The following is a 27,991-nucleotide window of genomic DNA, read 5'->3' as shown; positions in this document are numbered from 1 at the left end:
TTTAATAAACAGAAAGGAGAAAGAGATTTATTTCCAAATATAGAAAGTGAACATCTTGAATGAGATAGACTAACAAGGAAAGACGAACATCTTGAACGAGACATGGAAAGTTTATTTTGTCTTACTTAGCACATGAAACAAAACCTTCTAAAATCTTGTGCCATCAAACAAGTGTGAATGTGACATCTTTTATGGGACGACAAAAGTATATAAAAATAGGATTCACGTTCTTTTCAAATAATTTAGTTGTATTGTTTTAAAACATTGATAAAATAGAGTATTGTATTTTGTATGGCTGGTATAATTATCCCAAACCATGTTGAGCACACAAACAAAGAAAAGAAATTGCGGTAGAGGTTTCTGGGTGACGTGGCAGAAAGTGTAAACCAGTAGTAATATTGAAGTGGATTGAATTGAAATTGATTTCGGACCACACGAAATCCCACCTCCAATTTGCATTATCCCTCTATCCCTCCAATTGATTTCGGATTATCCAATATACATGTATCTAGTTGGAGTATTAATTAATCAATAAAAAAGGAGCTCACAATTCACTTCAACTCCAGCTGCGCTTCAGGTTAGTTGTTTGCCTCAGTTTCATTCGTTTTCTGTCACTGCACACAACTTGTTCGATGAAATGTTTGTCAGCATGCTTTTATGGTTATGGTTATTTTATGTGACTCGGTTTAATTTAACCAACTATTTTAATATTAATTGCAATTGATTTCAGAGCACACCAAATTCTACCTCCAATTGATTATCTAATTCAGTTGTGTTTCACTGGAAACAGATAATGGCCGTGATGAAAATGTCATCCTCCGCCGTCTGTAACTTAAATGGCTCTTCGCGGAGGCCTCTGCCGCCTAGGCCTGTATCTCACTCCGCACGACGTCGTAGGTCCACTTCCTCTGCCGCAGTTCGTGCCCTTTCTTCTTCATTTCTCGCTAGTGTTGCTATTTCCACAAAGCTCTCAACTTTACGCCACAACCAGAAGAGGGGGAGCTTCTCTGTCATTGCCATGGCTGCAGGTATCTCTCTCTGTGTGTGTGAAGTGTATAACTGCTGCAATACAAGTCTGCTTTATTTGATTGTTAAGTAATTGAGGTACATAATCAGCAAAAGTTAAGTGAATTACCCGTGAATTGCGTATTTAGTTATTTTCCTTTTCTGTTGCTATCAACTAATGGTCATTTTTCAGTAATGTCAAGTGAAAGATGAATAACTGTGTTATAATGCTCTGAACTCGAATATAGTGGATGGTCTATATTGGGACAGCATGAATTTTACTGTAATTTTCCTAAAGGAAATGTGCTGTGTGATTACGCAGTTATGATTTTCATGTTTTACATTCAAAATCCTAAATACATGCTTATCATCTTTACCAAATTTGTAAATGATTAATCTTATCTGATTCGTTTTTTTTTTAAAATATGTACTTTTCTTTCTTTATAGTAGACTAGAAATTACCTGCATAAAGTGGATTAGCCTAGTTAACTACTTGTTATCATAATGAATGGGCTATTGACTTGCAGATGAATTTTTAAGATTAGTATACTGATTATGTGTGAGTGAGAAATATCATAACTTTTATTTACTTTTCAGGAGAGGAGAAGAGAACGATTCCATTAAAGGACTACCGCAATATTGGAATCATGGCACACATAGATGCAGGGAAGACCACCACTACTGAAAGAGTCCTGTACTACACTGGTAGAAACTACAAAATCGGTGAGGTGCATGAGGGAACAGCAACTATGGACTGGATGGAACAAGAACAAGAAAGAGGGATCACTATTACCTCTGCTGCAACAACTACCTTTTGGAACAAACATCGGATTAACATCATCGATACTCCTGGCCACGTTGATTTCACCCTGGAAGTGGAGCGGGCCCTCAGGGTTTTAGATGGTGCAATATGTTTATTTGACAGTGTTGCTGGTGTGGAGCCTCAGTCTGAAACTGTCTGGAGGCAGGCTGATAAATATGGCGTTCCTAGGATATGTTTTGTGAATAAGATGGATCGGCTAGGAGCAAATTTCTTTAGAACTAGAGATATGATTGTGTCGAACCTGGGTGCAAAACCACTGGTGCTTCAAATCCCAATTGGTGCAGAGGATACTTTTAAAGGAGTTGTGGATCTCGTGAAGATGCAGGCAGTGGTTTGGTCTGGGGAGGAATTGGGTGCAAAGTTTGCATATGTCGATATCCCAGCTGATCTTGTAGATTTAGCTCAAGAGTACAGGGCTCAGATGGTTGAAACTGTAGTTGAGCTGGATGATGAAGCTATGGAGAACTACCTGGAAGGAATCGAACCAGATGAGGCCACCATTAAGAAGCTAATAAGGAAAGGAACTATCTCAGGCAGTTTCGTTCCTGTTTTATGTGGCTCGGCCTTTAAGAACAAAGGTGTCCAGCCTCTACTGGATGCTGTCGTAGATTATTTGCCCTCTCCTGTGGATTTGCCACCAATGAAGGGGACAGATCCCGAGGATCCAGAATTGGTTCTTGAGAGGGCTGCCAGTGATGATGAACCATTTTCTGGATTAGCTTTCAAGATCATGAGTGATCCTTTTGTGGGGTCTCTTACATTTGTTCGGGTGTATTCTGGGAAGCTTGAATCTGGCTCCTATGTGTTGAATTCAAACAAAGGGAAGAAAGAGAGGATTGGTAGACTCCTGGAAATGCACGCTAACAGCAGAGAGGACACTAAAGTAGCCTTAACCGGAGATATTATCGCACTCGCAGGTCTAAAAGATACCATTACAGGAGAAACGTTGTGTGATCCGGAGAAGCCTGTTGTTTTAGAACGGATGGATTTCCCAGATCCTGTGATTAAGGTTGCAATCGAGCCAAAAACTAAAGCTGATATTGATAAGATGGCAGTTGGCTTAATCAAGCTTGCTCAGGAAGATCCTTCTTTCCACTTCTCACGTGATGAAGAAACCAATCAAACAGTTATCGAAGGAATGGGAGAGTTGCATCTTGAAATTATTGTTGACAGGCTCAAGAGGGAATATAAGGTCCGCTTCTCTGAACTAATTATCCTCTCATCACAAAATATTTTCTTGCTATATGGATATTTGCTTGGAACATATTGCATTCCAGTTCACCTTAGTGGTTTCATTCAAATTTAATATCATTTGTAGGAGTTTCCTACACAATCTCAGTTCTTATTCACTTCCAAAATCTTATGTCGCATTAGGTGATAAGATATGCAATACCCAATGTTAGGAGTGGGAGCTGAGATGGGCAAGAATAAGGCAACACGAACAAATATTCTATTCTATAATTCTATTTGTATACTTCAGGAGTAGGATAAATTTTAAATCATAGTTTCTTAAATAATAGTTGAATCCAGAGTTGCAACTAAAATCCTCATACCATGCACAACAAAGTAAACTTTTGGGTTTTTTTAAAGTGTTCCTGCAACTAACTTTGCTCTATATATTCACAAAGGTTGAAGCCAATGTTGGAGCGCCCCAAGTCAATTATCGGGAAAGCATTTCCAAGGTCACGGAAGTCAAGTATGTGCACAAGAAGCAATCTGGGGGTGCAGGTCAATTTGCGGATATCACTGTCAGGTTTGAGCCACTAGAAGCAGGTAGCGGGTACGAGTTCAAGAGTGAGATCAAGGGAGGTGCGGTGCCGAGAGAATACATACCAGGTGTGATGAAGGGGTTGGAAGAAAGCATGCCGAACGGAGTGCTGGCTGGCTTCCCTGTGGTTGATGTTCGTGCAGTATTAGTCGATGGGTCTTACCATGATGTTGATTCAAGTGTTTTGGCATTCCAATTGGCTGCCAGAGGAGCATTTAGGGAAGGAATAAGGAAAGCTGGACCTCAGATGCTCGAACCAATCATGAGGGTGGAAGTTGTCACGCCTGAAGAGCATTTGGGAGATGTGATTGGTGATCTCAACTCAAGGCGAGGTCAGATCAACAACTTTGGGGATAAACCAGGTGGCTTGAAGGTACGCGTCATGAAGTTTTGTACCCTATATCTCATATCGCTGCAGACGGGACAGTTAAATCCTCAGCCACTTCGGGACAGTTTGGTAGGGAAGATAAATAAACTAAACATGATAAGAGCACACATTTTAGGTCAATTTTGTTCATATAACTTCAAGATAATGAGTCATCTACCCTACCAAACTGCCCCTTAATGTTTAAGATGTATCTTTGACAAATCTCAGTTGTAGTTTCTTCTGAAGCGTCTTTGTGATCAACTGGGTCCAGTTGAAAATTAACCTTGTTTTCAACCATGTTTTCAGGTGGTGGATGCCCTGGTGCCTTTAGCTGAGATGTTTCAGTATGTAAGCACTCTTCGAGGAATGACCAAAGGGCGTGCTTCCTACACTATGCAGTTGGCCAAATTTGATGTTGTCCCTCAACATATTCAGAACCAGCTGGCCCAGAAGGAGGAGCCAGTTGCTGCATAATGCTATTTCTGAGATTGTAGGCCGCACCGGACTACAATGGAAAATAGGATTCTTTATGCAAGGAATGAGTGCAAGATTACTACTGTGACAACATAAGGTTCAGTTGTCTGTTCTATTCTTGAAGTTGCCAAAACATTTTTGTTAGATAAGGCATTGGAGGGTTTACGAAGTATCCATGTACAAATACATTGGTTTTTTTAATTGAAGATCAACTATTATAGAAGATTATTGAAGATACTTGCGCTGTTTCCTTATTACAACTTGTAAATAGTTTTTATTTCCTTGCCCCTAATCTTGATACCTCATTTTATTCCACTTACTTTTGGTGGCATTGTAGAGATCATGGATAGTTGGCGATGGCTTAAGTTTGTGTTGGTGTGTTTGATGTCTCAAAAAGTGAAACCTGTTGCTTCTTGTTGTGGTGGTGGTGTGCGTGTGTTGTTTAGTTAGTGGAAACCGCAGCCACTAATTTTTGCATTGAGAAATTGGAATATTGTTCTGTTTTGGTGTTTCCATTTACCTCGATCCTCGGCCTATTGGATGAAGGGAGGAACGTCTTATCAATTAAGTTGCGGTTCATCGTTCTTTAGAATATCTTTTTTTTTTTTTAAGTTACAAGATCTTTGATGTTTTTAATATTGAAGTTGTACTTTCATTTGTAACTCTTTTCGATGACGATTTCAACTAGGATAATGATGAATCTCTTGCGTCAAATAAATTCACGTATAAGCATAGAGCTGATGATTTTTGACACAGTAACAAAATATGACATGAAGTACTACAAAATTAATGAATCAGGGTTGGGGTTTATCATTTTTGTGTTTTTATCATGTTATAATTTTTAGTTAGGTTTTGGACTTTGGTTGAGTTTAAATAACTTGTTAATAAGAATAATAGTAATCTTTATGCTTTTTTATTTTGTGAGAGTTAGGATTGTGTTTTTGCTTTTCATATGGCGCATTTATGCCTTCTTTCATCGTCATGACCACCTCGACAATGTTGTTGGGTCATATCTCCTTACATCTTAATCATTTTGTGTTATTATTGTGTGTTGTTGAATTTATGTTATTATCGTGTCATGTCAACCTTGTAGAGTTATGTTTGGATTTAATGTAATAGATCAGATTATTGTACTAATAGATGCTTTCTATGATGAAAGTCCAACAAATAATTCAAAGTGCAGATTTGAAGACTAAGAATCCAAATTTAATTTGGATATTACAAAAACAAAATAATGACAAGTGGGGTCTTAAATTAAGACTTGCAAATTGCAATACCAATAGAGGTTATTTGCAGCCGCCCACTTGTAATCTTTCGACCAATCAAATCACGTGCTTTGACTTTTAATTAAATCCAACCTAATTACGTTTTAATCACACGGGGTTAAAGAATCCCATGTTGAGATTAATCAATTATAAAAACCCCATCAAGCTGTAAAACAAACAAAACACATGTACCTATTAAAATAAAATAATATTGTGACATGAAAATGTTTTTTGCCCTTAGATTATTGGCTCATGATTAATGATTGTTTGTTTTCATTACTAAAATTTATGCATATATGCCAAGAATTTGATGGGCACACAAAGCAGTTTACTATGTAACCAAAAAAATAATTATAAGAAATTGGTGTAGTTGTGAGGGGTGACTTAGCTATGAGTCATGCATATCCACCTTCCATTAACTATTTAAACTAGTTCAATATTTAGTTTTTCATTTGGCCTAATATGTCATAATACTAATGAATAATACTCTTCATATTCAACTACCCTTTTATTTCAAACTTAGCACACTAGAAAATTATACCTAAAATCACATGATGTTCAAAGTGATCATTTTAAACGGAACAACATATGTATTCAAAATCTTCATCCAAAATAATATTCCTTCAGTCCACAAAAAGTAGAGCACAATTATCATTTTTGACCGTCCACAAAAAATAGAGCACAATCATTTATAGAAAGTTTTCAACAGATAATAACCCTACACATCATTCCACTAACACTACTTATCACTTATTTTTTCTTCTTCTCTCTTACTTTACCAATTCTACATTAAAACTCGTGTCATATACAAATTGCTCTATTTTTTGTGGATGGATGAAGTATTAATTTGCAAAATTTGCTTAGTTTATTACTCATTCTGCCCGTCAATAAATATTTGCTTCCGAAATGAGTGTAAGAATTTTATTGAATATACTATGAAAGCCACCCCTAGCAATAGCCCAACCTAAAATTACTTCTGCCACATCATCATATCATTCCCACAGCCTAGTCAATGTCCTAGCCCTCATGAGAAGAAAAAAACACAAAAAACAATAACGAAATGAATTTCAGAAAAAAAAACATAGAAAAAAATGAAATGGGAATATAGAATTTCATAGAAAAATTTAAAAAAATCGTTGGTCCGTGCAATAGTGGACTAGCGATCGGCTAGCCGGACCTCGTCCACGCCCGACCCCTCGGGGATTTCCTTTTCGTCCTTTGTGTTAGTGGAGTAGCAGAAGATATTATTACTACTCCATTTTTAAGACTAAATTTACTAAAAATAAATTAGTAAACAAAGAGCTACAATAGTGAATAAATCCAAAAGAAAAATAAAAAAAACTGTTTACCATAAGATGGCGCGAAATCATGAAGAAAAAGACAAAGGAAACTCCACCTCAGTAGCACCCAATGATTCACAAAACATATGCAAATTCCCGTGATTCACAGCACAAATGCCAATTCACACCATTTCTTCCATCTAAAGAAAAACCCTTTACTCCTTGGCCGCCGAAAACAACTACTTTTCCACTCGCCCCCTCTTGCCTATACATATATAGCAAAAAGGGTGTGAAAGACATCGACAGATCAACCCCCAGCTCGTATCTCTGTGAAAAGGGCGTAGATTTCTTGCTTTATTTTGTGGTTGGGGATTGGTGGGGTGAAACTACCTTGTTCCCATTTTCGGAAATAGCAAGTTTTTTGTGTTTAATAGTGATAAAGATTTGATTTTTATTGGTGGGGAGTTGGGTTGAGGGGGATGGGGATAGTGTATGATGATGCTGTGATGATCAGTCAGTCGGAGAGGGAAGAGGAGCCTAGTGTGATAACTGTGAATTGTCCGGATAAGACTGGTTTAGGGTGTGATCTTTGCCGCATAATCCTCTTCTTTGGGCTCACTGTTGTTAGAATCGGTATGTGGTTGAAGCCCTTGATTTGGTTCATTGTTGTTGCTGACTAAGTTGAGGTTTTGTGAGTTTTTTGATGATGTGTGATGGGGGATTATACTCTGTTTTTGTTTCTTGTTTATATGCAGCTTGTTTGTGTTTACTATTGTTTGTTGTTCAAGATTGGTATTGACAATTGGGATTATACATTTCTCCCCAATTTGTTAATTAGGTCATAGTTGTGAGATGGTTGAGTTTGACTCTTCTTTGGTCTCACTGTTGTTAGAATCGGTCTGTGTTTGAAGATCATGATTTGGTTCATTGTTATTGGATGTGACAGATTTTGATGCCTACTAACTTAACTAAGTTGAGGTTTCAAGAGGTATTTGATGAACTCATACTATTCTTTGTTTGTTTCTTGTTTAGATGCATTTTGTTTGTGTGTTTTAGTTTGTTAATTCTGTGTGTATTTGTTCAAGATTGATGTTAATAATTAAAATGATGCATTGTGTTAGTAGCTGCTTTTGTGATTCTCTCCAATTTCTTCATTAGGTCATAGCTGTGCGATGGTTGAGTTCGACCCCTGTTCGGACTCACTAAATGTGTTTGAAGCTCATGATGTGGTTCATTGTTATTGGAGGTGACAGATTTTGGTTCCTAACAACTTAACTAAGTTGAGGTTTCATGAGTTATTTGATGAAATCACACTTTCTGTTTTGTTTCTTGTTTAGCTGTTGTTTGTTTGTGTTGAGATGATACAATGTGTTAGTGACTGCTTTATGGTAGTGATTCTCCCCAATTTCTTAATTACTTTATAGACGTGAGATGACTGAGTTTGGTTCTGATATTTGTATTTAAATGTAGATGTATCAACCGATGGGAAATGGTGCTACATAGTGTTCTGGGTGGTGGGGAGACCGAGCACGCGATGGAGCTTGTTGAAAAATAGATTGATGGGGGTGTGCCCTTCTTTTCTGTTGGCTAATGGGATTTCATACGATAGGCCCGAGCTGAGCCCCCCCAAGCCCCCGGACGTGTACCTCTTGAAGTTCTGTTGCTTTGACAGAAGGGGCCTTCTGCATGGTAACTCACTTTTTTCGAATCTTGGCTCCATTGCCCTGCTGGTGTAATTTTTTGGAACGCGATTCTTCTTGATGTGATTTTATACTTACTTTCTGCTGCATTGTTGGATTTGAAATATCTTGATCCATCGAGTTTCTTTGGCAGATGTAACGGGGGTTCTCTGTGAGCTCGAGCTTACGATAAAGAGAGTGAAAGTGTCAACAACTCCAGATGGAAAAGTCATGGACCTCTTCTTTATAACCGACTCGAGGTTGCAAAATTTACAGTCTTGTAGGATTTATTTGCTCTCCTATTTATGAAGATTGCAATAATTTCCCAACTTTTCTTGAATTTATAACTTTTAACATTAATTTTATTGAGAGTGACTTAGATTCTTGAATTATTGTACTTGAATCAGAGAGCTTCTGCATACAACGAAGAGAAAGGAGGACACATGTGACCATTTAAAAGCTGTTTTGGGGGATGGGGCCATCAGCTGCAGCATAGAAAGGGTGGGGCCCGAAATCACATCGTCTTCTCAAGGGCCCTCGTTTCTTTCGTATGGAATCACCGAGGATATGCTGCTGAATCCAAACGAAGACGACCCCATCGCCTTTAAATGCCCCTCGATCACCATGGATAACTTGCTGAGTCCCTCTCACACGCTAGTCCAAATTGTTTGCCGGGACCACAAAGGCCTTTTATACGACGTGATGAGAACTCTGAAGGACTGCGACATCCAGGTCTCGTATGGACGCCTGACAAGGAAAGGAAGCACGGAGTGCGAGCTCGACTTGTTCATCATGCAAGTAGATGGTAAGAAGATAGTCGACCCCAGCACACAGAATTGGTTGAGCACTCGTCTTCAGGTGGAGCTGAGCCGTCCGCTGAGATTAGCATTGATCAACCGTGGCCCTGACACTGAGCTGCTCGTTGCAAATCCCATCGAGTTGTCTGGGAAGGGTCGTCCCATGGTGTTCCACGACATAACTCTTGCACTCAAGACGCTAAACAGACCTATCTTCTCGGTACTTCCTCACTTGTATTCTTACCTCGATGATTCTCCCTTCTGATCCTTATTCGAACCATTGTTGATATAATATGGCTACTTTAAACAGGCTGAAATCGCAAGGCATGGCATCGGGGGTCGTGAGTGGGAAATTTACAGAGTTCTACTTGACGAAGGGGAAAATGGCTCTGCTTCAAAGAAAGAGATAGAGGAGACGGTGTGGAGAATGCTAATGAGCTGGGAGTAACATTAACGTTCGTGCTCGTTGAAAGCTTCAACGCTGGATCAGCCGATATAACATGTAAATATTCTCTGTTCTAGATATGTATATACATGAGGAAAGCTTAGGTTTGTGAGGTCTTTAGATGATGATGTTATGACCATGTTTTGCTTTTAGATTTAGCAAAAATGTATGGAAATGGTTTTTTTTTCACTTTGGAAGTATATATATTCAAATAAAAATGAAACTTCATTATAGTTTTTGCCTTGCAAGTTTGTAACTTTGAAAACACACACACACTACAGTTTCCAGTATATGCCTAGTTTGTGGAGAATGCCAGAAACCACTGACCAGAATGTGATTTCAGCAAATATTACATACAAAATTGTTCCGACTCTCTCCGAATTCCATACATCAACGAAAACATGCTGCATAATCCACTTGACCTGGGAAAAAAAAAGAAAACAAAATTATCGAGCTTCCAACGTCGAAAAATGAATTAAATTTAACAGCATGTCTCATCTTTGTTTCCTTGTTCTTACCAGATTTCTGTCTGGATTCTTGAAGTACCATCCGTTCACGAATGCTGCGAAAATCCCCTGAGCTGCCAGCACGAAGACCAGCATCGCGTTCATCCCAATCCACTCCAGGAACAAGAATGGCGTTCGCAGTCCATAGACATCAATCTGCAAACACTCACTCACACTGTTGTTACAAGATGGCCGCGTCTAGAACTTGTCGGGTGAATCTGAGTTTTTAGATGGCTACCACTATGTATAAGACAGAGAAAACGGTGCCTGCTGCACCGGCTGTGAAGCAGACGTAGCTGAAGCTGTACAGCTGCTTGTTGATGGGAATAGCTGCAAGAAAATATGTTTCGTTTATTTTTCGTGTTTTTTCTAGATGGTAGAATGGGATAGGAATGTGTATAACTGTATAAGTATATACCATCCGTGAAATGAAGAACACATGCTACGATTAGTAGCGAAACTCCCATCGATACCCACTGTTTGAGTCTTTCGCCATTATCCTGATTGTGTAACGTTACGTTAGATTCTTGACTTACTGAATTTGATGCTGATGGATTCTTACCTTAAAATGAATCAGCACGTGTCCATAATGGATGCCGATAGTGCCAGTAACAATGGCTGAAATCGAGCTACACGAAAAAATTCAGGGAGTGTTGGTTCATTTTTGGTAAAATCTGACATTTCTATGGGTCTTTTTTTGTAGGAATGAAACCACCAAGTGAGAGATGGAAAAACCTCAGAAGCCCTTCTGGCTCAAATGGAGCACGACACCAAGTAGGCGCGTCTTCGCGGAAGGGGCCGGAATCTGGAGAACTAAAAGTGCAGGCCTGCATATTCAGCCAAGAATCACATGTTGTGACACAATAACATGAATTGATGAGAAATGTGTTTTAAGTATCTGAACTGACCCTTAATCTTGCCCAAACGGGTTGAGTGTAGAGATGATTGACGCCCCAGAACTGTCGATCCACGTAGCCAACTGCGTTGCAGGCTGGGCCGAGATGCCCTCTCATCCCACATTTTACCTGAAATTTTAGTATGCAAATCTCATTTAAGTGGTAGATGTTAATGTTGTGCTGAAATCATTGGTGTTTATTACTGTGTATGTTTCAGATCTGCCATCCTCCTCAGAAGCCACGAAACTCCAGTCGGGAACATAGAGGGAGAACGTGGTGATCATGTATACGGTAAATGCAACGATCCCTCCAACCCTTGATACACCAGATAAAAAAAAAGCTGCATTAGGTGAATGAAAAATCAATTTTTTGAATGAAAGGGAGATGGCTCACCATTGCCATTTATACGCAGCAAAGATCGAGAAATGGCCGGGTTTCAAACTGCTTGGTCTGGCTTTGGAGGTCAGAGTCTCGATCAAGGCCACAACGAAGTACACCAAAGCTATTCTCTGCTTGCATACGAAAAAAAGAAACCGTATCAGGCTAAGTTCGATTCTTGAATATATTCTTACCTTATATTTCTATCTTGTAAGGCAAAAGCCCGTCACCTGGAGAATGCCACACCACCGGATTTTCTTCATGTCGACTCCATAAGTAAGTTCGTACGGTGCATGGGAATACCCTCCTACGAAAGTTTTACAGTTTTGTTAGTTATTCATGAAGAACATCAACATACATTCTTGGTTTCATTACCTTGAAGCAGAATTCCCCAAAAAATGAGCTTCAAAGTCCTCAAGATTATCTTTTTAACTGCATACTTGACCTCGGAAATCCTCTGTCACAGGTCGAATTCTAACTGAGACGAGCGCAGGAAGAAAAACGAGAACTGACAAAACTCAAAAGGGTCAGTCCTACCTTGAGTGCAAGGGCTATAGACACACCAACAATGAAGAGGAAAAATGGCAGCACGAAATCAGCCAACGTGCAGCCATTCCAAGGCGAGTGGTCGATCCGTGGATACGCCCCTCCAGCATCATCCACGAGTATCATCAACTACACTTGCAACACCACAATAGTCATGCAGAGCGAACGATGACTGTTTCATTACATTTAAGTTTACTTACCACTATGGTCAGGCCTCTGAATGCATCCAACGTCGCAACCCTCTTCGTCTTGCCCTTCCTCAACGGCTCCTCCTCCGTGGCTGTCTTGCTCTTCTGCTCATTGCCATCGCTCTTCTCTCCATGAACCTCCTCTGCAACGGGCTCACCCTGATGGCCATTAGCTGTTCCATTGCCACGCCCCTCTTCCAACGTCTTCGGATCTTCCATGAAAAAGATCTCGAGATTCGCTGTTTAACACAGACATATTATATACTAGTCCATAAAAGATACTCAATAGATTCAGTTGAATTAGTCTGCAAGAAGGCCTTTTGGAAGTGTGTGTTTGGATGGTTACAGCTGACATTTGTGAAACTTGTTTGAAGGCAGCCATTGTTAAATCTTAAGGTGATGTTTTTGGGAATTTATAAGCATTGTTTTGGCTCATTTTATGCAGCCGGCTGTCTGTTATCTGCACTATCTTCTAAAAATAATATCCATTGTTGTAATTGAGCTGCCGCCTTTGTTAAATAGTGTAGTACTAATCATTTTTAAATGTTCTATTTTACATATGAAGACTAGTAAAAGTTAATTTTTCACTTTTCATCTGAAGCTGACAGCAGTTTTAGGCAAAATAGCAATCTTTGGTGTGACCAAATGTTTTACACAATATTCACATTAACACAAAACAAGACTAACCTATTTAAATTGTTGCAATAAGTCTAGTTATAATAGTATAGGATTAAAGATTTATCATCCTTAATTTATTTCATTTAATCATAATACTTTAAAACAAAATTGTTTTTGACATTGTATACTACTCCTACTTTTATTGATAAAATATTAAGTAAAATTATAGTAGTATAATTTGTATTTTATCCGAACTTGGTTTTTGATGTAAAATAAATTATAGTACTCCATAACTTAATTTCATTCATTCATAATGTTCAAAAGTTAAAAAGAGAATAAATCGTTGCTCAATATGTCAATATTGTACAAGATTGAATTAGTTATTCAAAATTAATTTTATGAATATATCGAAATTTATATTCATCTAATTCATCAAACAAAACAATACTAAAAAATTTAATAATTTTAGAAAGATGTTAAAATTTAGTATCCAAAATAATTCCCAATTTCGTCTCTCTCTCACACAATCAAATATACGTACGCGTATATAAGTAAATCTTATGCAGTCCTTCCATCACCGTTCTCTCCATTCCGTTCCTCCGATCGCCGGAGCATTCCGATCTCCGGCGATCCACCGCTTCTCCAACTCGCCGTATTCTCTTCCGCCGCGCTTCTGCAATAGATACGTTCTCCACTCCTATTGCATAATCATTCCTCAATTTATCAATCGCATGGATCCATCTCCAGCTTTCGTTCTTCCGATTTGCGAAAACCTAATTTTGTAGAATGTAGTTTTGCTCGTACATAAATATACATATAATTGTGTGTGTGTGTGTGTGTGTATTTGCTATATGCATACATACATAAGAAGAGCCGAGATGTTTCACAAAATCATAAAGAGAAGCCACCGCAAGGCGGCGAAATCCGACGTCGATTTCGCGTTTCCTCCGCCGTGGATAAGCTCCGCCGCCGACCTCGTCGTGTGCCACGCCTCACTGCGGCCGCAAACGCCTGCTGCCGCGAAGGCGGAGCAGCCGCAGCCGCAGCCGCAGCCGCCTCTCGACGTATTCGAGAATCTACCGACGTTTCGAGATGCTGCAGCTGTGGATCGCCAGGATTTGTTTCTGCGGAAGGTGAAGCTCTGCTGCGTGCAATTTGATTTCTCTGACACTTCGAAAATGGCGAAGGAGAAGGACATTAAGCAGCAGACTTTGATCGAGCTCATGGAATTTCTTCAATACGGTAAAATCACGGAGGCGAATCAAGGGGAATTGGTTAAGATGATTTCCACCAACATTTTCCGTGAATTGCCCCCTGCCTCCTACGAAAGCACGTGTTCTGAGATTGTCGAACCCGACGAGGAGAATCCCTATTTTGATCCTGCTTGGCAGCATTTGCATCTCGTTTACGAGGTGCTGTTGCGGTATGTGGTCTCGCCGGATACAGATACGAAGACTGCCAAGCGCTACATCGATCATTTCTTCGTTATGAAGTTGCTTGATTTGTTTGATTCCAATGATCAGAGGGAGAGGGAGTGCGTGAAGACTGCTCTGCATAGGATATACGGGAAGTTCATGGTGCATAGGCCGTTTATTAGGAAGGCGATAAACAATATCTTCTACAGGTTCGTGTACGAGACGGGGAGGCAGAATGGGATCGCGGAGCTGCTGGAGATACTAGGGAGCATCATCAGTGGTTTTGCATCGCCAATAAAGGAGGAGCACAAGGTGTTTCTTGCACGAGTTTTGATACCGCTCCACAAAGCGAAGGCATTGGCGACATATCACAGCCAGCTATCCTATTGTGTTACGCAGTTTGTGGAGAAGGATTACAGATTGGCGGATACCATTGTTATGGGCCTGTTGAAGTGTTGGCCAGTCACCAATTCGCAGAAGGAGGTTCTTTTTCTTGGGGAACTTGAGGAAGTGTTGGAGATGACAAACATTATGGAGTTTCAGCGATGCATGGTTCCTCTGTTCAGACAGGTTGCTCGTTCCATGAAGAGCTCTCACTTTCAGGTCTCAAAAGTTCACACTCACTCACTAAAGTATTTGGTTGCACTGTGTTGCTGTTACTAAATCATCTGATTTTTGCTTGGTATAACTGCTGGTTTCAATGTTTGATGAATCGTCTATATTTTCTATACTTGTCCAGCGGTTCAACTTGTGCTTTTTTGCCTCTATGTTGGTCATTTACAACGCACAGTAACTCGTTCTTCTGTTTGGTTTCAAAGCCAACAAGATGACCTCAAGTCTTAGTGCAATTTGTGCCTTTCCATGCCTCTGTCACTCATTCTGAGTAATCGATGGTTTATTTCGATTCTGCTGCTATAGTGTCTTACATTTTGGTATTTTCTCTGAATTTTGAGCTATATGTGCCTCTTTATTGATTTGGTATATTCATGATATACTGCTTTGGTTGCTGATGTATAAGTGCTCTATTGTAACTTGTTAAGCAGTAGGATAGTTGTCTTGTTATGCCTTTGGTCATGTTCTTACGAGCATGTATCTAATCCGGGGTCCTAATGACTGTTTCAGGTTGCGGAACGAGCTCTTTTCTTGTGGAACAATGAACACATTGTTGAACTGATAGCCCAGAACCGGAGTGTTATCTTGCCAATCATTTTTGAGGCGTTGCAAAAGAATACACAGTATCACTGGAACCAGGCAGTACATGGCTTAAGTCTTAATGTTCGAAAAACGTTCATGGAGTTGGATGGCGATCTATTTGAAGAGTGCCGGAAGCAGTACAAAGAGAGGAAAGGCAAGTGCAAAGAGCTGGAGGAACAACGAGAACTAACATGGCAACGACTCGCAGCAGCTGCTGCTGCCGAGTGAGGATGGGAGCGAAGGAACACGCTTATCGCCTCCTGATCTCCGATTGGATTGGAATCATTTCCTCAGTCTCAAATCTCCAAGGTACATAATTTTTGCATTCACTTTTTTCTTTCTGTTGTTACTTTGCCTTGTTTTCTGGCAAAGGAAATGGCAGTGTAATTATGGATGTGCGTTTATATTTGTATTATGTGCTGCGATATTAGAGGTTTCTGACTTTGACTTTTATTTGTATTTATACCAATCAATTCAATTGCGCCATTGGAGAAATTCTCTCATATCTACAACTTTTGTGCATTGCTTTTAGTTAAAATACACACACAATCACACAACAGTCACTTCTGCTTCTACTTCCACCTAAAATTTACTACCAAATTACTAATTTGTTTTGATTTTGCAACAGGTCAACATTTTAACTTATGGCTTTATATAAAGCATAATTCAACAAATGAAATTATTTAATCTAATACAATACGATGTTTCGCTTCCTAAAATGTGACATCATTTTGGTTTATGCCTTGAGTAAGTCATCAAACCATGTTAGTATCAAAATCAAAAGAAATCAATAGTGTGATAATTTATAGACGGATTTTAAAGCTGATATATGAAACCCAAATTTGGAAATTGTTAGGCAACCTTGAAAATGTGACACTTTGATTGAGAAATAATTATATTTAACTAAATCCATACACGAAAAGGGAAATGGGAATCCTAAAAAAGTAAAAAAAAAAAAACCGTTAGGCTTCAACAGTTGAACCGGAACAAAGCTTTATCGTCATTTTGGATCAACTTTATTCACCTAGAAATCGAAGACATCACCTCAATATTTGTAGATGAGATTCTTCCAAGCATCCTTGTTTTCTGAATAGTACTTCACCTCAGCCTGCAATTCAACAAGTAAAAATCTAAACTTCTTCTCAAAATATCAGAAATATTCATTACTTAAAGTACTTCTTTCAGTCATTCATAGAACAAATATGGCACGCGACAAAATTTCCCGCAGTCCAGTTCATGTATACGAGCGATGGAAATTTTTTCATATGCCATATTTGCATTTTCTAAAAATTCAGATTCTTTTCGTATATTTTTGTAGGCCGTGTCATTATTACAACCCGACTCAAAGTTCAGGGCCATATAGTGTGACTAGATCTACATTGTATATCCAGATCGAAAATACGTAAGTCATTACCTTCCTGACCCCTATAATGGCAACCAGAAGCTTTTCACCGATCAAATCTCGCAGCACAGTGTCTTTCTCAAGGGCTTCGACAGATTCGGCGAGTGACTTAGGTAGCCTTGCCACCTTGTCTTTGAAATCCGCGGGATTATAATCTGTTTAACAAAATCCAGTCTCGTTAGCGTATAGAAAGCCGGTTGATTGATTGATGAGCAAAAACAGTGAAATACATAAGAGAGATGCAAAACTAGATGAGTGTAGTATGATGCCATATTTTGTTGATCTTACCAATAGGTTCGGGTAGTGTTAGCTTTCGTCTTAGGCCATCAATTCCGGCAGCCATTATGGCAGCAAGGCCTAGATGAGGATTTGCACAACCATCGAATGCTTTGATCTCGAAATTGCTTACAGAGCCATCCGGGGTTCCCGGGGGGGAAGCAGCTCTTAAAGGAGCTTCTTTATTTTCCACCCCCCAGCACAAGTATGCGCCACTCCACGTATTAGGTTGTATACGATCATAGCTAGAACGATCAGATAATACAAAGAGTTATCAAAAACGTCATTGTGTTCACCTCTTTCCCTGTTGTTGAATATGATAAGATTTATTACCTATTTGGAACTGGAGCTGTAAAGGCCAATATCGAAGGAAGATGATCCAATACTCCGGCCATGAACTCCTCCCCGACCTTGGATATTCCGTATCTAGTTTCTCCGTTGCGCCCCATGAACACATTCTGTCCATTCTCGGACACACTGATATGCACGTGCGATCCAGAGCCAATATCATAGAGCGAGTACCTACAAGGAGAAGAGTGTGTACCTCATCAACGACTTATCTTTCCGATGATGCTATAAATAAGGATACTAATGAGGCTGGGGTAGCTCAAGTCCTCTCTCTCTCATATGCATGCAGTTAAATTCTTTTATGTGAAAGAAACTGAGCTCATAACATGTTAAGCTAATTGTGAGACAACATATTCAAAAACTAAGAATAAATATGTGAGTAACTGTGCCTGTGTCTGTGTCTCTGTCTCTGTATGCATCAGTATGAGTTTTGGTGTTGCACAACATAGATATTGGACCAAATGTAAAGATCTCATTTACATATAACTTCGAAACATGTAGCATAGTCAAGTGTTTTATCGAGATTCCACAAGTGAATAAAGGAAAGCGCCTTAGGGCTTAGAGTAATATTGAAGCTATAAAATCTGGATACCTACTTAGGTACAAAAGTCGCCAATAATCCATGTTTTCTGGCCACTGCCCGAATAGCTTCGCGTGCAAAAACTATATTGTCAGCTGAATCTTTGCAGTTTGTGTAGACGAATGAGAATTCGAATTGGCCACTCCCAGATTCTGCATGTAGCTACAAGAATTCCAAAAACAAAGTATAATTAAATCCTAATTGGTTTTTACTTGAAATGATAAGGAGTACAATGCAGCTAGTTCCATATAATAGTGAGAAATATTTAGTAAGAAAATCTCGATTTTTGTCAGAGCAAAGTGAAGTCGCAGACGCATTCTTAACACCCTCACGCCCACCTCACATAGAAGTTCTCAAGACAGAAAAAAAAGATGTCGTGGGTGTGGGTTGGGGCTGCGAAAGTTGAGTTATATCTTCCCTCGATAGCTAACATAGTAAGATGACTACAACTATAAAACCTTACACAATATTTTAAATACCTGTTCCACTGAAATATTTAAGGACTGAAGACAAGCCATGATTTCACTAAGTATAGGGAAAGCAGCATCTGTCGCAGCTGCGGAACAGTAAGGAGTTGCATCGAATGGCAACCAATTTTCTTTCCCATCCCTGCAAAGAGTTCACCAAAAGGTGGAAAATGAGTCATAATTCACACAAGCTATTTGGATGAAGAAAATCAATCAGTCTCTTGGCTTACACTTGCACACTCCGTAACAGAAAGAACTCATTCTCAAATCCTACATTCATTACCTGCACAAATAGCCATTTCATATAAACTTATAAAATATGTAAACAAAAGAGGCCAATCAATAATACCAAGTTAAATTCTTCTTTCAAAATTTTTGAAACTCTCCGCAGTGCATCTCTAGGACAATACTCCCATGGTGTGCCCGGTTTAAGGTGCATGTCACCCAGAACCATTTCCTGTTCTTTTGCCCTGTGATATAGATAAATGAATTAACAGAGAGATAACTTTAGAAGCTCAAACATGTTTGTAATACGGTGTAATGTTCGCTACTTTAGTACTTTATGAGGCCCAAATCAAATTAAAAAAGAACATAGATGTTACAAATAATTATACCAAATAAACCAATGATAAAATTGATGAATCAAAATCCTTTCCACCCGAACGATACTCATGTTCGTGCATGCACAAAAATAAGATTTTTTTTGTGGAGGAGTGGATGAAAAAACAAGTTTGTGTTGACAAAGCAGAGATAGAGTACCAAATGCAAATGGGGGAAGTCTAACAAGAAGAGGCAGATGATAAAAATGAAGAATGCAAAAGTGAAACGGAAAAGGTAAAAATAAAATGTCACAACACAAAGGATAAGCAACAATGCCTTCAGAAGAAACCTCTCCTACCAAGGAATTAGCCTTTTGGTTGATAGGTCTGGAATGAGGCTAATTTCACCCACTCCAGTTAGATTAGTTCCATCAGCGGGACCATCCATGTGTGAGGACATAGCCATGGATGCACAGGTCAGTCCAACACCATTTTTTGCAACAACATCATGGAAACGTTTTTGAGGAACCACCTGATCGAAGAATCAATCCTTAGAACAGCATGGGTGGCAACAAAACAGCAAAAACAACTGATCTAACAGAAATATATGTCATATAAAAAATGAACAATTAGGTAACTCCACAGTAACCAGGGCACAACAAGATAGCTTTCAAGTTTGACCATAATGTCAGTAACTAGTTTATGCAAATTCTCAACTTTATCGCCTCAGAATATGCATTTAGAAGAAGGATAGATTAGAGAAAATGATGAAAAGAACTTTACAGTGAGAAACATCGTACTCAGAAACTTAAAGAAAGAGGCTTACACGGCATCTATGCTGTCCAGAAGCATCAACCCACAGAATGCGAACAAATGCAACACCCTGAGCAGAAGTATTAACACCGGACTTCACAGAGAGGGGAGCAATGCCATTTTCAATAGATTTTGAAACAGTTGTTATCTTGTATAAGTTTCTCGCATTTTCAGAAAATATGTCTTTGACAGCCACAATGGATTCAGCAACTGAAAGGTCCTCGTTGATGCATGCATCACGTAATACGGCAAATATAACCTCACGTGCTTTCTTTGCACCTGTTAAAGCATCAAATATCCGGTTTTAGTAATCTGATCTATATGATAAACTTCAGAAATCAGTAATCATGGGAGCCAGTGAATATTGTAGTTAGTTGCATGTTTAAAATGTTGTACTGATGTGATCAACTGCCAAAAAAAATGCTAAATTGGAAGTATGAATAGATCAACCACCTAGGTAGTAACTCTCCGGAAAACCGCATGCATCAGTACTGAACATCACCTGCCAATTGCAACATGGAGTATATTATTCCAGTTAGTACAAATCTTATGTCCTGTGAAAACTGGCATGGAGAATTATTTTGGTTAACAAAAGTACATAAGTTCAATATATTTTTTCATCAAAGTAGTGACACGTATGATAAAGTGAAATCTTAGACCATGATGTTCACCTTCTTTATTGGTGCTAGCTCAAGGAGTTCTTTCACCGAGGAGACCATTCCATGGAAACTAAGTTTAGGCACTGCCAGCCCAAAGTCCAGGTACACCTATCATTAAATGTGTGAGTTACATGACAAGGATTAGGGATCCTAGTGAGAAGACCTTTTAGACTATAGAATACACGAGAACAACTCCAAGACCAGACCTGCGAGTACACAGAGGCCAAATATGATGCTTCTTTTGAAAAGGGGTATGAAGCATGCAATAGAACAATCCGACTTTTGCTGAATCTATTATCCTCAAGAAGACTACGAAGATGAAGGGGATTGGACAATCTTAAATCCAGATCTTTGTCACCAAAACTACAGAAAGCAAAAAAAACATAATCATTAACCCACTGTAGCAAATAAAGCAACAGGAAAACATTAATAAATATTTCCTGTTTTTCTGTGATACTGTACTAAATTGTTAGCTACCATGAAATCTTTGCACATAACAGTTTGAAACCATCCCTCCCATAATGTGAAGGAAATTGTCACATTACCCTGTATGTATTTGCAATGGCAAGTCAAAAAATTGGGCAACCTCCAATGCACGGATGAAGATGTGATCGATAAAGTTTTTATTAGCGATGCGGACAGGCTTCCCAGCTGAAATGAAAGACCATCAGAATTCAGAATACTACAAAATACTTATGTGGCAATTCATTAAATCCATTTATACATATCATACCTCGTAAAACTTCATTAAGACCCTCCTCCGCATCCTTTTCTGATACATTAGTATTAATCTCAAGTCCGCTGCGATATGCAGCTATACTTTTGAAGCCAACAATTTTATCAGCATGTGTAATGATTGATAAGGAAATCAACAAGAGCAGATAAATTCCGTTTACATGAATTATATTTCGGAAAGTATAAAGCACACATAAAGAAACAAAAAGGATATGACTTCAAGTTATCCACGAAATTTTTCGTAAACAAGTCCAGTGTCCATGGAGCTCCACCTGGACTTCCCTAATCATGATTTGAAAGGAAGAAATGGAGAAAAAGACGCATAAATCCCATGGGCAGAAGTAATATTAGAGGAGTTCATATAATAAACAACTAGAATAAGAATCCATATGATGCCAGGAAATTAAATAGAGAAGTGAGTAGATCAATAATATCATGACATAGTGAGTGAAAAATGAAAATCATTATCCTTAAGTATATTATCCTGAATCAAATTTTTTAAATATAGAATATACAATTAAGTATTAGTAATTCTATGACAGTGACATACAGATTTATTCATGAAAGTAACACAATAAGAAACAACTTCAAAAAGTATATCTCACCTCATCAAGAATCCTTTCAGCCACATGTTCAATTCTCAATATTCTACCAACATATGGGAAAAATTTCTTGTGCCACTCAATATTGTGCATTTTGTCCAACTGAAGTCCATCGTCAATCAACACGGCTGAGATTCCAGCAGCAGCGAGGCACTTTGAAGTCACCGATTCCAGTCCACAGTTGGTCCGGTATTCTTGAACAACATCCAAGGACGAGTTGGAGCCGTAGAGTTGGGAGATTTCTTTCAAGCTTCTCTGGTAGTATAATCAAAACCAAAAAAATTGTGTTTGAAAATTCTCAATCTTATCTTTTGGCAAAGGATGTTGCAGAAAATGACAGTGCAGAGATTAGTAGTACATTATAGTAGTATTTGGTATTTTCTCTTAAAAAATTAGACTACTCCAAGTTTCAGAACATGTGCAATGATTCAGAAAATGTCTTCTACCTGTTGTTGGTTCAAAAGAGGCAATTGAAAACATAATACACATTCAGCTTTAATTTATTTTTAGTTGCATTTGCACTACATTTATCACCCGAATAATAGAATCATAATCGAGTACAACAATAAATGGCATGCGTGCAACCTCAACAACTCATCAGTTCATAAATCCAATCCAGACTTAAAATGCGAAACAGCAATCGCTCGTAATTATTGGAATTTGAGAAATCAAATATGTTTTCAGCCACAATTATGCGACGCAGAGGAATAATCATCTTCGTCAATGAAATAGTGATAATATGAACTAAATTTAAGTAGATTTCCATGGAATCTCAGCTATATATGACCTTGAAGTTAATGGTGTGTGGTACAGCCGATAGGGCGTCGGCGGTGGCCTCGGAGAAGCAGGAGATGAAAGAAAAGGCGGAGTCCAGCGCCACGATGTTGTGCGCGTGCGCATCCACGAGCTCCGCCGTCTCCACCGCCGCCTTCAACGCTGCGTATTGATCCATTCTATCTCTCCCTCGATTTCAGTGACTGTGTCTGCTTTTCAACGCGCGGCAAATTTCTAGTACTAGTATATCGTTATCGTCGGCATTTTAAAAATAAAAGGATAAAAAATATTTTGGTCAAATCTCATTTATCATAATATTAAGTCGCCATTAGTTTCTAGAACCCTAAGTCTATGATTCTCTAATATCCAACTACTCTATCAGAAATATTGAAATTTGATCCAAGTTTGATTTTTTCCGCAAGAAGACAATATGAGATAAGTGCATGTTTAAATTATAATAATTTTTTCGAGGAATTTGGAAAGTTATAACATTACCCATTTGATGCAGCAAAATCAACGTCACTTTCTATAAATACTTTCTACTCGACTACTCGTTATTTACCACAACTATTTAATCATCATATCCAACTACATATCCAACTAAGCTTTTTAATTCTACTTGACGCAACTGAATTAACGTGATTTTCTACGTGAATTTATATCCTACTATATTTATTATGAACTTAAAAAAATACTTCTTCCGTCCTACAATAAGAATTCTGTTTTATATTTTGGTTTGTTCTACAATAAAAGTCATATTTCATTTTTACCATAAATGATAAGTAGGCTTCACATTCCTCCAACTTATTTCATTCACATTTTGTTATATATAAATGAGACTCATATCTCACTAACTTATTCAACTCACTTTTCTTTACATTTCTTAAAACTCATGCCATAATTAAATAGGACTCCTATTCCGTAACGAATGGAATAGTTTAGATTATTATATATGTTTCGCGATTGCTAAAGTAAAAAAAAAAAATTACCGGAAATATCTTATTTGGATTGATATAGAAAATAACAAACGAAATATAAAATTTATAGAGTCATATTTTAAATTAATTTTAAAATTCGTAAAAATATTAAAACTTGATAATGTTTGCAACTAATTAATTTTTACAATAAGATAACTCCCTCCGTCATAGATAATTTGTCTCATTTTTCTATTTCGATCTGTCCCACATAATTTGTTCCATTTTACTTTTTAATTTTTTTGGTAATGGACACCATATTCCACTAGCTCATTCATACTCATATTTTATTATAAAATTAATATATAAAAATTGGACTCACGTTCCACTAAATTTTTAAACTTATATTTTATTATGATATTTTTTAAAATTCATGTTCAGTTAAAATAAGATAAATTATTTGGAACGGATGGGAGTAACAGCTAGTATAGTAGCAGTACTATAATTTTATGAAATTTAGTCAGTCCGAAAATATTGCATTGGATTAAATGCTTTTCATATGTCGAAGTCAAACACGTGATATTGTTTTATTACAGAGCAGCCCCCACTTCTGACTGTCATAACTCAAAGACTCTGAATGGGCATGTAGTATTGAATTTGGAGCTCTTTTTTCCTATATACCAAAAAGATAATGAACATAGCCTGAATATAATACTACATGCTATGTTTTCAAATATTAAATAGAAAAAGAAAAAATATTATAACACTACTCCATATGTTATAAATTTAATATAAAATTAAAAAAAATAACGAACTTTAGCTCGTATATCACATTTATAAAAAGAAAAGATATCATTTATAATTTCTCATTTACCTCTGCAATGATTCGAACCATCATTCGAACCATCATTCGAACCATCGATACATCGTATCACTTTCATACTCATTTTCATCTTTGTCCATTTTTTTATAATTATTTTTCAACCATAGGTAGATATGATTCACTTTCTTGGTCACAAATATTTGCAACAACAGAAAATCCACATAAAATTAAGCTAAACAAAGTGTATTTGTGCTCCGTCAACCAAGGGTGGAGCCATGAATTGACGTGAGAAGGGGCAAAATTATATTATCAACAATTTTAGACGTATTGAGAACAATGAGATGGAACATTTGAAAGGAAATTTAAAATATATTTATAAATTTATAGAAAAATAACATGGATATAACTTTTTTAGGAGGGACAATTGTCCCACTATTGCCTCATTAAGCTCCGCCCACACCATCAACCATTAGACTTACATGTACAGTAATCTATATCACTAACACAAGACTCGAAATATCTTTCAAAGGATGATATTTGCAAGATTGTCGCGTCTTGCACATTTAGCTAACTAGCGAAACACCAAACATATAATTATATTTTTTCTCACAGACAATCTTTTAGTACACAAAAAGTACTCACTCAACCCAATCAAAGACGTCACATTTCGTTTTTCTTTTTTTTCGAACTAAGATGTCCTTTCTCCAAAATATAAATTTTCTTCTTCTTCTTCTCGTTAAAATATTCATCCATATAATCCTATAATTTATTACTCAATAACTCCGTCCCGATGTGTTGAAGAAAATAATCATATTGAATGGGCCGAAAAAATTAAACACATAATTCGAAGTCCAAATACATGCATAGTAGCCGGCCCAAGAAGAAAGCCCAGTAAAAGTGAGCTCGGTTCTGGGCTTGGAGGCCCAACATGAGAAGTGAGAGATTATGATGTAGTCGAACTGTCGAATTAGGGTTTTACACATTCGTTCAGCTCGTAGATTCAGACGCTATTCTCTGCAACAATGGGGTATGATAGTTCATCATCTTTATCAAATTTTCCGTTATTGTAGTTTTTGTCATCGAATCGTCAATCCTTTTATTTTAAAAATATATTGTTGGTTTATGCTTTCGCTGTTTGGAGTAACTTTTGCTCGGTTTTGAGTGAACTATGAAGTGATTCTAGTAGTTTTTGCTGAATAATGGATGAGAAGTGATAGATAAAGGATTATGGTTGTTGTTCGTAGTTTGCCGTTACTTTCTTCCTCCATTCGTTTTGAATTTTTAATTGTTTCGTCGAGTGTATATCATTTTAATTAATAGTAGATGGTGATGATTCAATGGTTATCATTGTACTTCTCCAACCATTGAGTTGCTTGCTTAGATGTGTATTATAGCTGGTAGTGAAAGGAATATGTCAAAGTAGTAGAACAACTATTCAAATTGACCATTTATCAATGGGCATTCTTGTGAAATTGGAACTTTTGTTCCGGATTGATCATCGTTATATAGTTATTTTGTATCGAGTATACTTGTAAATGTTGTAGCCCTAGATTTATTTTAGCTCATTAGTGGTATTTGTAGATTGTTTCATTTTAAATCTCTTTGAAAACTGAGAAAGGTTTTAACTTTTAAGTGATGACTGGGATTCACTTCCTTTTGTTTCTCTTGTCTCGTATTTCATGTAGATCTTTGCTTTGAATTGAATTGAATTCTGGGAATTGGTAGGATTTTGTTTGTAATGGAAGGGTTCTCATTCTTGGTATACCGTTTACAGGAAGACACATGGTATGGGAGCTGGGCGCAAGCTCAAGTCTCACCGCAGAACGCAGCGTTGGGCTGACAAGTCGTACAAGAAATCTCATCTTGGTAATGAATGGAAGAAGCCATTTGCTGGATCATCTCATGCTAAGGGCATTGTGCTTGAGAAGATGTGAGATTTCCTTTATGAAGTCAAATGGAATTATCCTGAGTATAATCTGCTGTATGTAGTAAAAATTAGCATATCTCTATATTGATGTTTGCAGAGGCATTGAAGCTAAGCAGCCGAATTCTGCCATCCGTAAATGTGCTAGAGTCCAGCTCATTAAGAACGGAAAGAAGATTGCCGCCTTTGTCCCCAATGATGGTTGCTTGAACTACATCGAAGAAAATGTGGGTTCCCAATTGCAACAATTTTTCAGATTGTCATTTTTCATCATCTTCTTGAACTAAACTTCCAGCATGTTTCATTTTTTCTGCGTACAGGATGAAGTATTGATTGCTGGATTTGGACGTAAAGGTCATGCCGTGGGAGATATTCCCGGTGTTCGATTTAAGGTGGTGAAAGTGTCGGGAGTTTCCCTCCTAGCCCTCTTCAAGGAGAAGAAGGAGAAGCCTAGGTCTTAAGCCATTTTGCTCATTAAGTTTTGATAAAAATGTTTGAAATTTTTGTTTGCTCATCTTTTCTTTATTCGTAATTAACTATACAATGTTACTAGTAAGATTTAATTGATTTCGTATTATTAGTTTGGACTAATTTTCACATGTTGCTTATGAGTTTGTGAAATATTTTCTCAAGTAATCAACTAATTTTGTCAAACCAGTTTAGGTGTGAAAAATTAGTCCCATTAACATTTTTATTCGTATCCATGCAAATCGTTTCCTACTTTCTTTTCTATTTCTTTTTTAAAGTAAAGCAATTTTATTACTCGACACTCAAACAAACACAAAATTGTGAATAATTCAATGCCATTATTTTTCTCTGAAAAAGTTGTGTGTACTTGATTTTACAATGACAATTATATTGTTTGTTGTATATGTATGTTTTCCAAATTGTTCAAATGTAGCATTTGGTAATATATGTATGTTTCCAGATTTTACAAATGTATTTGGTAACAATAATTGATGATTGGATTGCATGCATGTTCTAAAGTCTCAACAAATATTTGTAGACATGTAGATATGGACATGAAATGTCTCAAATTGTGGACAAACACATAAAACATATGTTACTAAGTGAATTTCTAGAAACCACCAATTCAAATTTGAATCTAAGATTGTAAAAAGAATTATATTCTCTTTAGTCCCTATTAATTGTCTAATTTTTATTAGTACATATTTTATCATTTTAAGATATTATTTGACTGTATTAAAGAAAGTGGAAGAAAAAGAGTAAGTGGAATGAGAGTCCTATGTATAAGTTTTACAAAATTTATAAGTGAAATGAAATAGTGGAATATGGATGAAATATAACAATGAATGGTATTGCACTAAAATGAAAATGCCAAAATAGGAATATTAATGAGAACTTAAAGGAGTAAAATTTAATTATGTTGATATTGTTCGTAATTAGATTTAAGATGATGATGTGACACATAATTTATAAAATCACTGTACGATTAAATTAACGAAAAAAAAACTGTTAAAAAGGAGTTGC

The 27,991-nt window shown here is 37.5% G+C and overlaps 5 protein-coding genes and 1 pseudogene across 8 annotated transcripts; 4 read left to right on the top strand and 2 right to left on the bottom strand.

The window, feature by feature from the left end:
* Nucleotides 1–416: 416 nt before the first annotated feature.
* On the top strand, nucleotides 417–4,674 carry LOC125213229 (elongation factor G, chloroplastic). Its single transcript, XM_048113652.2, has 5 exons — nucleotides 417–577; nucleotides 791–1,028; nucleotides 1,603–3,020; nucleotides 3,457–3,969; nucleotides 4,270–4,674. The coding sequence occupies exons 2-5, from the start codon at nucleotides 794–796 to the stop codon at nucleotides 4,435–4,437; spliced, it is 2,334 nt and encodes a 777-aa protein (XP_047969609.1). The 5' UTR covers nucleotides 417–577; nucleotides 791–793; the 3' UTR covers nucleotides 4,438–4,674.
* A 2,434-nt stretch (nucleotides 4,675–7,108) lies between these two features.
* On the top strand, nucleotides 7,109–10,881 carry LOC125214453 (ACT domain-containing protein ACR10-like). 4 transcript variants are annotated; one of them, XR_007175119.2, is made up of 7 exons: nucleotides 7,490–7,615; nucleotides 8,141–8,228; nucleotides 8,453–8,671; nucleotides 8,816–8,921; nucleotides 9,069–9,678; nucleotides 9,769–9,960; nucleotides 10,425–10,881. XR_007175119.2 is itself a non-coding variant. In XM_048115484.2 (5 exons), the coding sequence occupies exons 1-5, from the start codon at nucleotides 7,462–7,464 to the stop codon at nucleotides 9,904–9,906; spliced, it is 1,227 nt and encodes a 408-aa protein (XP_047971441.1). In that variant the 5' UTR covers nucleotides 7,109–7,461; the 3' UTR covers nucleotides 9,907–10,136. The 4 variants fall into 4 exon arrangements, 1 of the variants encoding a protein (XP_047971441.1); XR_007175118.2 differs by lacking the exon at nucleotides 8,141–8,228 and having other exon boundaries at nucleotides 7,109–7,615; XR_007175120.2 differs by lacking the exons at nucleotides 7,490–7,615; nucleotides 8,141–8,228 and adding an exon at nucleotides 7,651–7,879.
* LOC125209759 (uncharacterized) lies at nucleotides 10,161–12,636 on the bottom strand (annotated as a pseudogene).
* Nucleotides 12,637–13,590: 954 nt separating this feature from the next.
* On the top strand, nucleotides 13,591–16,139 carry LOC125214452 (serine/threonine protein phosphatase 2A 57 kDa regulatory subunit B' beta isoform-like). Its single transcript, XM_048115483.2, has 2 exons — nucleotides 13,591–15,053; nucleotides 15,573–16,139. The coding sequence occupies exons 1-2, from the start codon at nucleotides 13,887–13,889 to the stop codon at nucleotides 15,870–15,872; spliced, it is 1,467 nt and encodes a 488-aa protein (XP_047971440.2). The 5' UTR covers nucleotides 13,591–13,886; the 3' UTR covers nucleotides 15,873–16,139.
* Nucleotides 16,140–16,493: 354 nt separating this feature from the next.
* NODGS (nodulin/glutamine synthase-like protein) lies at nucleotides 16,494–23,112 on the bottom strand. Its single transcript, XM_089068517.1, has 18 exons — nucleotides 22,853–23,112; nucleotides 22,069–22,320; nucleotides 21,679–21,745; nucleotides 21,462–21,578; nucleotides 21,274–21,379; nucleotides 20,935–21,091; nucleotides 20,741–20,836; nucleotides 20,523–20,571; nucleotides 20,083–20,348; nucleotides 19,616–19,788; nucleotides 19,067–19,187; nucleotides 18,948–19,000; nucleotides 18,730–18,859; nucleotides 18,267–18,412; nucleotides 17,656–17,844; nucleotides 17,335–17,567; nucleotides 17,059–17,201; nucleotides 16,494–16,752 (listed from the first exon to the last, which is right to left on the bottom strand). Exons 1-18 carry the CDS (start codon nucleotides 23,015–23,017, stop codon nucleotides 16,690–16,692), a joined length of 2,526 nt encoding a protein of 841 aa, XP_088924643.1. The 5' UTR covers nucleotides 23,018–23,112; the 3' UTR covers nucleotides 16,494–16,689.
* Nucleotides 23,113–25,521: 2,409 nt separating this feature from the next.
* On the top strand, nucleotides 25,522–27,091 carry LOC125212398 (small ribosomal subunit protein uS12). The gene is made up of 4 exons (XM_048112563.2): nucleotides 25,522–25,603; nucleotides 26,351–26,506; nucleotides 26,601–26,727; nucleotides 26,821–27,091. The coding sequence occupies exons 1-4, from the start codon at nucleotides 25,599–25,601 to the stop codon at nucleotides 26,959–26,961; spliced, it is 429 nt and encodes a 142-aa protein (XP_047968520.1). The 5' UTR covers nucleotides 25,522–25,598; the 3' UTR covers nucleotides 26,962–27,091.
* Nucleotides 27,092–27,991: the final 900 nt, after the last annotated feature.

This window comes from Salvia hispanica, chromosome 3 (genome assembly GCF_029641045.1).
Source record: "Salvia hispanica isolate PSC_SH4W2 chromosome 3, Shi_PSC_v1, whole genome shotgun sequence".
NCBI lineage: Eukaryota > Viridiplantae > Streptophyta > Magnoliopsida > Lamiales > Lamiaceae > Salvia > Salvia hispanica.
The sequence above is the reverse complement of the archived record's forward strand: the minus strand, read 5'-3'. Positions and strand labels throughout refer to the sequence as shown.